The 9,439-nt window shown below is 49.5% G+C and overlaps 4 protein-coding genes across 5 annotated transcripts; all 4 read left to right on the top strand.

Annotated features, from left to right (window-relative positions):
* The first annotated feature begins 704 nt into the window (after window positions 1-704).
* On the top strand, window positions 705-1,411 carry TrAFT101_004288 (uncharacterized protein). Of its 2 annotated transcripts, XM_066127123.1 has the most exons (2): window positions 705-876; window positions 937-1,411. In XM_066127123.1, the coding sequence occupies exon 2, from the start codon at window positions 995-997 to the stop codon at window positions 1,376-1,378; it is 384 nt and encodes a 127-aa protein (XP_065983232.1). In that variant the 5' UTR covers window positions 705-876; window positions 937-994; the 3' UTR covers window positions 1,379-1,411. The 2 variants fall into 2 exon arrangements, with proteins under 2 accessions (XP_065983232.1, XP_065983231.1); XM_066127122.1 differs by having other exon boundaries at window positions 705-1,411.
* Window positions 1,412-4,245: 2,834 nt separating this feature from the next.
* On the top strand, window positions 4,246-4,451 carry TrAFT101_004287 (uncharacterized protein; the record flags this gene model as incomplete). Its single annotated transcript, XM_066127121.1, has 2 exons — window positions 4,246-4,276; window positions 4,324-4,451. 2 exons carry the CDS (start codon window positions 4,246-4,248, stop codon window positions 4,449-4,451), a joined length of 159 nt encoding a protein of 52 aa, XP_065983230.1.
* Window positions 4,452-4,587: 136 nt separating this feature from the next.
* On the top strand, window positions 4,588-4,893 carry TrAFT101_004286 (uncharacterized protein; the record flags this gene model as incomplete). Its single annotated transcript, XM_066127120.1, has 1 exon — window positions 4,588-4,893. The coding sequence occupies one exon, from the start codon at window positions 4,588-4,590 to the stop codon at window positions 4,891-4,893; it is 306 nt and encodes a 101-aa protein (XP_065983229.1).
* Window positions 4,894-7,968: 3,075 nt separating this feature from the next.
* On the top strand, window positions 7,969-9,420 carry TrAFT101_004285 (uncharacterized protein). The gene is made up of 2 exons (XM_066127119.1): window positions 7,969-8,557; window positions 8,607-9,420. The coding sequence occupies exons 1-2, from the start codon at window positions 8,209-8,211 to the stop codon at window positions 8,891-8,893; spliced, it is 636 nt and encodes a 211-aa protein (XP_065983228.1). The 5' UTR covers window positions 7,969-8,208; the 3' UTR covers window positions 8,894-9,420.
* Window positions 9,421-9,439: the final 19 nt, after the last annotated feature.

Genomic DNA, 9,439 nt, shown 5'->3' with positions numbered 1-9,439 from the left:
AGTTGTCTGTCCGGCGCCTGGGCTCTGGCATCGCTGATCTCGGCCGTGGGTAGGCCAGGTAGGGCTCTCTCACGGCGAGTTCTGGGTGGAAACGCTAGTAGATTGGCCAGGGATGCCTAGCATGGGGGTCCCACATGGCGCTCAATCCCTGCCATCCACCTCTCTCCATCCCGGTCTGCAAAAAGCTGCGAGCTCGAGTTAGCGAGGCCATCGCAGCCACCAGGTCGCGGCTTGGGTCAAGGTACCGGTACGGATGGCTGGCGGTGCTGGCCAACTGGCGGTAGGCTTTCTGCCCGGCGCTGCTAGTAAGAGTACTTGTGTTCGCTTGAGGCAGTAGACACGGCCACGAAGACGGCAGTGGGATGGGGGCCGAATCGAAGCATTTTTTGCGTACAAGTAAGCACTGATGCCAATGGTTTATAGATTATATGAGATGGCAAGTGCTGCTTGAAATTATTCACTCATCTGGGAGACTTACTCTATATCCGTAGTAACAGTCGCCTACATACACAATGTACTCGTATCAGCGCTGCATGCATGTCCACCTAGTCTGGCACGGGAGAGGCGCCTATCACATCCGTGAGCAAGGTTGCTGGAGAGGAGTGCGTGAGAATGCCGTGCCGCGGACCAAGAGGATTCCATGCGTCCGTTCAGCAGCAAATATGGGTCTCTCTATCAAATACATACGTAGTAGCCCGTCAGATTCTCCATCGTCGCTAGATAGACCGAAAAAAACGCTGAGCAGAGCGTGATTCTATCTGGTACACTATCAGCTTCATACAGCTTAACTCAAATAACGCCTGTCCCTCTGCATGACTCGATAAATGTAATGCGTTGAAGCCTGTCGTCTATCAGGCGGTGGATTTGATCTTGCATGTATGCGCTATACAAAAGCAACCGTGAGATTTTCTTGACAGGCAAACTGAGACGCCAAAGCATCAATGATACCGCGGCCTGGGGAAATGGCAAAAAGAGACGGCACTCAGGCTCCCCAATGGTGGGCGCTTTGCCCTGGGACTACCCATGTCTAGCGCATATGGTACGGGTGCTAGTTTGCTTAACCCCCCCTCTTGCTATAGAGGTCTTGGAGAAGTCATCTCTATCGATGGCAATGGCGACAATTTTGCGCAATCATGGTCTGGAGCTGGAGAAGACGCAAATACACCTAGTTGGAAAAGCTGCGGAGATGCTTCTCCTCGTGACGAGCCATAGCGGTGGAACATGGCAGAAAGAAGAGAGGTCAGGGGAAGAGAGAGAAAACAGGAGAGGATGGAAAAGTATATTTGAGCTGGGCGTCAGAATAGCAATTTTAATTGATGCTCACAACCTGGCGGCACTTCCAGATTGCCGTACATTGCGCAGAGATGCAACACAGTAGCCAGCGCGGGTTGCAATAGCGCCTACACATTTGGAGGCTGATGTTCGCACACGGCCTTACATGGCGCTCTTGGCAATTGAAGGAGAATTCCATTTATTCTCTACTATACCTACCCGCAAAGTACATCAGTAGGTGGTAGGTCAAATTGTAGGCTTACGACTGCAAGGCAAGAGATGTCTATATTGGGCGCTAGAGGTGCATTGGTATTGCTACCTCACCTCTACCCACCCGGTGCGCAGCAACCTTGTCGATGCCCCAAAAATTTGACCAGATGCAGGTTTCCAGGCAAGCACTAGCCTAAAGAATCCTCGCGGACAACTTGGAACCTGGCATCAAAGTGTGATGCAGAGAGGAAGAAGAAAAGCCAAGCAGCTGAATGGGGCGATACTACTGATTTAATTCAAGAATTACTTGTAACCACCAACGTTGAGCCAGCCGCTACTAGGCACATACTCTACCCTACCTACTACCTCAGGTACCTTATACAGTATATCTTAGTACTACCTAGTACTAAACTGAGTTACTACAGCTACCTGACACTGCGGAGTACCAGTACTACAAATACCTGGGAGCATGTACTATGGAGTATGGAGTACTGTGCTACCAGCCGCGACTAGACCCACCAACGGCCATCTCCATTCTCGAATCCAACGTATCGCCAAGCTCCTCTCCAAAACACTGCTCGTGGCACTCCGTGCCAAGGTACTACTACAGTACCATCATCGGGGCGAAGAAACATTCGATGTCTTTGTGATTTGATGCCGCTGCCCGTGCTCTGTGATCTCTTTGCTAACGAAATATCCCAGCTGAGCTCTTCACCTGCGTCTTCTCGAAGCTCCAAGAGACGGCAGAAAATTAGCAGTGTCTTTGCCCCAGTTCTCATTTCATTCAGGTCGGCCTCCCCTTGCGTTCTCGCAAGCCACCCGTGTTCCTGAGCCCTTGATGCGGCTGCGGAGTGTGCATTGAACGCTCTAGGAAATAGTGCCTGTGCTCCGCGGCAGAAACGGACAATCTACCCGATGAGCTGAGCGAATGCATGTTGTACAAAGCAGTTCTTCTTGAGCATGCTACTGTATGGGAACATTGCCGTCATGTTTATTCCCTCTATCGCTAGCAGCGGTACGTTCCGTCTAGGCTGTGCAGACGTAGCACAGTGATTCCTCCTAGGCTGGCGATCAACCAATGAACAAGTTTTGGTGAGGCGAAAGGAGATCAGGACGAGCCCCACGCGTGTTAGCTTGCTTCGCCCACGCCTTGGACTGCAAGTTCTCGGCAGCTAAAACCCTCCATGCATGAGTTTTCTTCCCACTGTTTCAACTTTCTGCTGGCCTACCAATCCTAGACGGCAGCCAGAAGGGAAGGTTGGCTGGGCTGGCCGCCTTGGCCTTTTTGGCCCTGATCTTGCCTCTATGGGATGGGTGCGAAAAGGAGCCCAGGAGCTGCATCAAAGGGGCAGCCCCAATTGTATGTGCGCACAAGTTGAACAGCAGGGGAGACTAATTGCGCAGAGCACACACACCGTGCCAGGACTACGAGGACAAGAATGCGCAACTCGCTCGTATTGTGATACTTCCAGGTAGCATTACTTGCTCTATGCTCGGCGCTTGTCATGTGCAAAGATGGAAGACCAATGTCAGCCGCCGCCCACAGCCCCAAGGGTTGCCCAGCTGCTGCTGCTCCTGGGGCTGCTTTGAACCAGCAGTAAGACCGGGGCCCTACGAGAAGTGTCGATTCACCAAGCAGGCTGACAGCAGCGGATGGCTTTGCCCCTGGAGCGTTTTGATATTTCGCACCCAACGCTGCGGTACTGCAAAGCCAGGATTAAGGGACGAGGAAAGGGGAGATTGTTGTTGTTGGTACCAACGCTCGGATCCCGGCGGATTTCATCTAGAAGTACTCTTCGATCACTGATTAGCGGTCGAGCCCCGGCCGATTTCCGCTGCCTGGTCTGAGCCTTGGACCACCATTTTCTGGGGTCCACTCTCTCGGTTGAGATGCGCCGTAGCATGTGGTGGATTCATGCTGGGCAGGTCGCCCACGGTACCCTTTATTACGGAGAATACTCCATAATACATGCCATACAGTACACGATTGCCTTGTACGAGTACAGGAATGGCACCGAGGAGATTCCTACCTTAGTAGTCACCATGGCCATCGCATCAGGCATCTACATGTTAGACTACCTTACCTCCGTGTGGCTTCAGAGGGCCGCCGTTCATCTTGCCAGACGCAGAGGACAGGCACACGCACGTACAAGTACATGCATATTTGCAGCGAGTCAATCAGCGCCCATTGGCCGAGCCTTGGGAGCCTTGACCAAGCCACTGCCTCCGCCCGTCTCACTGAACTCATACGGAGTAGCGATATTGGCGTGCCCCAATGCTTGCAAGTACAAGTAGCATTCTCTGCCAAGTACATACACGTAGCTTGGGCAGCTCATTTGCGTGGTGGCAACTCGTCTGTGCGTCACTAGCTCCCGCGACTGGACTCGACTGTTTTGAGCAACGGGAGGGACGTTGGTCTGCTGCTATGAGAGTCATCCGCAGAGCGCATGAGATTTTCACGCTGGCAGCGCAAACACTTTCGCCCTGACTGATGACACATTGCTGCGGGCACACTTGAAATTGCGACTCTGCTCTTTGCATCTGGCGGGCCGGCTACTTGCACTCGCCGTGCTAGCAGCAGCATTCGCTTACTACAGTACGAGTAGGTACAACAAGTACCTACCTATATCTAGCAGAGCTAGTGGCTTCCAAGCTAAGCGAAGAAGGCTTCAGCAGCACAAGGGTCCGCAATGGCAGTTCCGAGACATACGAGGCTTGCCGCTCGAGTCCCCGCAAGCATACTTGAGGAGCCATGGTGTCAACATGCTGGCTGCATCGGAGATTCACGGTTCAGGTTAGGTAATCTTGGCTGCTTCAGTGTGTGTGCAAAACACCTGCCAGCTGCTGGCGCCATCTTGCATCGTGGCACTGCAGAGGACGGTAAAGCCGAGGTTTCACACCACGACGGGCTATGGATTGATTCGCGAGGTCGGCCAGAGGTCGAGGAATACCTTGGATTTTCCAAATAGCAAAGATCCATCGGAAAATTATCCCATCATCTTTTGCATCGTTTGCCTGGGGGTGTCTCTTCCCCTCTTGGTTGTAAACTGACTATCCTACTATTAGTTTGGCTAATTCGGTCTTACAACCTACAAGGATAGGGAAATGGGTCTGAAAGTGTGTCAGAAGCATTGCATAGACCGATGGATGGAACATGCGATTTGCAAGGCAGATACTACCGTGCCGCTTGAGGAGCTAGGATTAGGTAGTATACTCTCCTGCGTCAGAATACAGCAGCAGCAAAAGAGGGCGCCCATGGGTCCAGCAATGTTGCTAAAGTCAATGGGCCTGGCTACCGATACTCCGAACGGGCTCGACGGTTTGCTATTCGCCACCCGAAACCAGCTGCTTCAGCTCCAGCCTGACTCGCGAATCGTTTTATCTGGCAGCTATCACTCCACGGCGTTATGACTGTTGTTCTCAGATCAACAGGCCGTAACACTCCGATCTCCCCAGAATTGCTTTGACACGGCCTCCGAATTGCGTTTCTTGGACCTGAGCTAGCTGTCAGGCGGCACTGACTTTGTGATTCAATGTTCTACAGCGCCCTATGGAGTCATATAGCATTCACCGCTCTAGTTCTTAGTGTTATATCCCCGTTGCTTCAAGGGAGGGCTTTTCGCAGTACAAGTAACAGCTCACAAATTATTGCTAGTAACTCACTGCCTATAGTCGATCGATACAAACTGCTAAAAACTACGTTGGTACCAATTCGTTCTGTTGATCTTCTCGAAAAGATCTTGCCTGGTGATAATCGGCGGATGGAGATGTGCTTGCAAATTACTGTGTCACACCCTTACCGGGGTCCGGGCCACAGACAACTGCTAGTAGCAGTTTTAGTACAAGCATGAATGGATGAGCCGGGGCTAGGCTGGTCGGCGGGTATCCCCCTCCCAATAAACTACGTCGATGGACTGGGCTTACTGTGCTAGGTATTGCTCATACCGAGATTCAATCAAGAGGCTGCGCTAGCCAGGTATGTACGAAGTTACGCACCAACAAATCGACATCTGGTGTTTGGTACTGTCTACATCGTCCGTTGTTCGCGATTACAAGCAGGACCCTTGCACAAAGCCTTCACCGGATGGGACACCACTCTGAGCTCTTTCCACCAAACGAAACAGCACAGATGTTGCTCTTTTTCGCTCTGCCGATTTGGCCGACTCTGCTCCTCTTGCCTCGTGTCAGCGGGCCTGCACTCTTTGATTGGACGCCCCCTCGGCAGCGCTGACGTTTAAGTGGCAGCGCTATCGAGCCTACGGCTCTTTCGAGTGGAAGAAGATCATGCGCCGACTGCATTGACCTGGCGTGGCGTTTCCCAACTGATTCCTGGCTATGCCAAACCTCTCCAGCCTTGTGGGCTGGGGCAAAAGGTGGGCGCTGCCACGGCGATTAGCTGTCGTTAGCATGCCCAAGCAGCAGGGCTTCATGGCAGTTAGGTTGTCGTGGCGTGCGTTTATTCTGTGGCATTTGCTTGATAGTGCACATTCTTTGTTGCGCGTGCCCTCGTCTGTCCTTCGAGAAACGCCCGTAGAGAAATGAGACAAAAAGAAGAATTGATAGGCTACTTAAATGGCTGACTTACAAAGCCGGACTCGATGTGGCATAAGTGCATTCTTCTTTTCCTTCTTTTTCCTCTCTCGCTTTCCAATTGTATGTTTGACTATGTGTTGTGCCGTTAATTGCGGAGTCATGATTCGGCTGGCAATTTCTAGGATTGGTTTAGCTTCTCACTGCACATGCATTACTCTACGATGTGCGAAGCTTTACTTATGACGGCGTGCTTGGCATTTGATCTTTCGATTTTGGGTGTGTTGGTCTTTTTTATCTTTTTTTCCCTTCCCTTTTATTTTCGACTAGGAAAGGAAAGCAATTGAAGAGGAAAGTAGGGCTACTCAATCGTGTAAAGCGTGTAGAATAGTGCGCTGGCGATAGTTCTGAAGGGGATATTTCCATCCCTCTAAGATTCTTGTAAGATGGCTCATTGTATCTCCGCTTTCTATCAAGCATCAAAGAGAAGAGATAAATCTCGTCCTGACTTACCCATGGACTTTAACGTTAGTCGGGGTTAGGTTTGAAGAGTATTATTAAACGAAAAAAATAAAAGAAAGCAACGTCCCCTGTTGAACCCTCCCTTTCCAATCAGATCTCTTGAGAACGAGGCATCCAAACGCCACAGCGCGCCATTTTTTTCTTTTTTTTTTTCCTTTTTAATTTGTGTGTATCTGGTAGTCTCGCGAGTTCCCTCTTAGAAGCTTGTGCTGATTTTTCTGAGAAAAAGTCTACATTGCGTGGGAAAAGGGTTATTGGTAGATGCCGGGTTGACAGCCGGCACTAAGGGAATCTTAAAAGCACAACGTGTGTTGAAAAGGGGGAGAGTGCTTATTCTAAGGGAATGAGTATTACGCTCCTTGTAATGTATAGGAGATGCTGAAGAGGGCTAGGTACCTATATGATGTAACGAAAATGCTTTATATATATATATATATATATATAGACAGCGGAAAATAGGCATGCAATGAAGTTGGAAATCGCCTGAGGGCGCCAAATTAAATTAAAACCATTGGATTTGGAAGAGAGGACTTGCAAATCACCCGCGGAGCACGGGTAGTAGCGAGAATTCATAATCGATACTGAGGTTTAAGCTTTCTACAGCAGCACAGCGCTCTCATATATCGCGGAGATATATTGTGGATTTGCTGGTTCATTTCATTAGAGTGAGAGTGAGTCTCTTGGTGGTGGCTGGTGTTGGGATCTCCAAACTTTTGGTCGCAAGCTGTGTATATACCTATGAGTACTAGCTATCATACCTTTGGTATCGTAAGGTACTACCTGATTATGGTATTAGCAGCCAATTAGTAGGTACCTACCTACCTCAGCTCCAAAGTACAGTCTCATCTCTTTCTCTTGCTGGATCGATAAATAAAAAGAAGTGAAGACAAAAATGAGAAAAAGCGATTTTCGTAATTGATGTGCAGGCGCCAACCTTGTCAAGATCGCGTGCTCCTTTTTGGGGGATCTTCCCTAGGGATCTGTGCCGCGAGGTACTATCCGCCGGCATCTATTGGTCTAAATGATGTTGACTCTATATCCTTCAGCCGCAAAGCCCCTGAAGCTGGCGATGAAATGAAGGAGCCGCGCAACAAGAAGAAACCCAGCAAAGCGAAAGCATATAGCAGCACCTTTTATAGTGCAAGTTTCTTCTCAGCACGTTCGCTTCCATCTGTATTCAGTCCGTCCGATATCTGGTCCTCGTGCAATTCTACGTCATCATCCAGGTACCAGCCCAGCCGCCCATCAACACGCAGCCAGCGATGTATTCCTTGATGCTGCGGTGCATGCATGATGCACCGACCGGCTCCTCCACCCCGACAGATTGCCCCTCCACCCTGCATTGGCTTCCACCCCAGACTCGTCCCCAGGTCAAATCCTCTGGATCTAGAATCGGCGTGGCTACCACTCTTTGCTTCAACACCACAAGCTCAGTCGTTTTTTTTTTTCATATTCTGAATTTTGTTTCTTCAAGCGAGCGAGCAATACCTCATCATGATTTTATGTGCATTATAATGTCCTTTTTTTTTCCGGACCTGTTTCTTCTTGTATCCTTACAGCGATAGAAGCATATAAAGTAGCATGCGCTGCTATATACCCGCAACATCTGAGCCTCACCTTCAAGTCCCCCTTCTTTGCAAACCCTGTGAATTGGCCAAAATCTACTAGAGAGTAATGGACAATGAGGAGGCATTTCCTACCATCCCCGCAGATAATACAGGCAGCTCTTTGCCCGATGAATTCGCCAGCGAGACACGTCCCGTCAGGTTTAGCGATGCTGCTGCCGCGAGCTTCGGATCTTCGGATGAACTGCAGAAGGAGTCGCCCAGGGAGCAATCGTTGGACGCCGAGTTTTCTACTCAGGGGGAGTATGTCGGCATTTGTCCAGATTGTTTGTATCCGCTGCTCCTTGACAATGCTACTCAACAACATTCGGACTACTGCCATAACATGTTTGTTCAAAACCTAAGAGCTGAGCCATCCTCATTCAATGATAGAGAAGAGAGGAATTTTCTTCTTCAAGGTAAGAACTGCTAAAGGTGTTTCGCCGACGAGCTGCTAACCACGAGTAGATTACCTGCGTCAATCTACACATACTATCTCGTCGGGTACTTGGATAGATCCATCTCTATCTACCGCCACTGCAGTCCCAAGTGCCACCAATACATCAACGGCGATTTTACCAGATGTCTACGAGAACACAACTGGCGGGAGTCATGATACGGATGAGCCTAGTTTGGGCTTCTCTTCTATACAGCCTCCTCAGCTACCACATGTGACCAACAATCAACCTCAGCCAATCATGGAATCTGGAAGACACTCCTCCGATAATGCTACCTCATCAGATGAACAAAGGTAAGCCAGCCTAAGCCAAGATTGGAGATAAATCTTCATCTATCAAACTGTCCCTAAGAAGCAAATCCATCCTCAGGAGCCGGCCATTAATATGCCCTACCTGCCAACAAGATTTCACCAACTCGAGATCTGATAGCTATGCACGCCACAGGAGGGAGGCACATGAACCGGGAAATTATCCCTGTCCTCACCCACAGTGCAAGAAATTCAAGATCCCCTTCAAGAGGGCAGATAAACTGCAAAATCATCATCGCAACACGTGCAAAATTGAGCGTCAGCTTAGAGGGACGACATCTCCGAGTTGACATGAGATCGACAATTTATTTGGAGAACGATTGAAATGGCGGACAGTCTATTTTTTTTCTTTTCTCTTTTTCTTTTCTTTTTTAGGCGAGGGATAAACCACCAATACGAATTTTTGCCAAACCACGATGAGCTAAAATTGCATTACAGCTATACATGAAGATTTGCTTTGTTTGTTTTACGGGGATAGTCATTCAATTACAGTATATACTCATGCAGATTGATGAAATACAATACGACTTTATAT

The sequence above is a fragment of the Trichoderma asperellum genome, chromosome 2, assembly GCF_020647865.1.
Source record: "Trichoderma asperellum chromosome 2, complete sequence".
NCBI classification, from domain to species: domain Eukaryota; kingdom Fungi; phylum Ascomycota; class Sordariomycetes; order Hypocreales; family Hypocreaceae; genus Trichoderma; species Trichoderma asperellum.
The sequence above is the reverse complement of the archived record's forward strand: the minus strand, read 5'-3'. Positions and strand labels throughout refer to the sequence as shown.

What these genes read in the sequence shown, in the direction of transcription:
- TrAFT101_004288 (XM_066127122.1), top strand. Translation starts at nt 875, where the DNA reads ATGTATGCGCTATACAAAAGCAACCGTGAGATTTTCTTGACAGGCAAA.
- TrAFT101_004285 (XM_066127119.1), top strand. Translation starts at nt 8,209, where the DNA reads ATGGACAATGAGGAGGCATTTCCTACCATCCCCGCAGATAATACAGGC. An exon ending in GAGGAATTTTCTTCTTCAAG is followed by an intron (nt 8,558 to 8,606) that starts GTAAGAACTGCT and finishes AACCACGAGTAG; the next exon opens with ATTACCTGCGTCAATCTACA.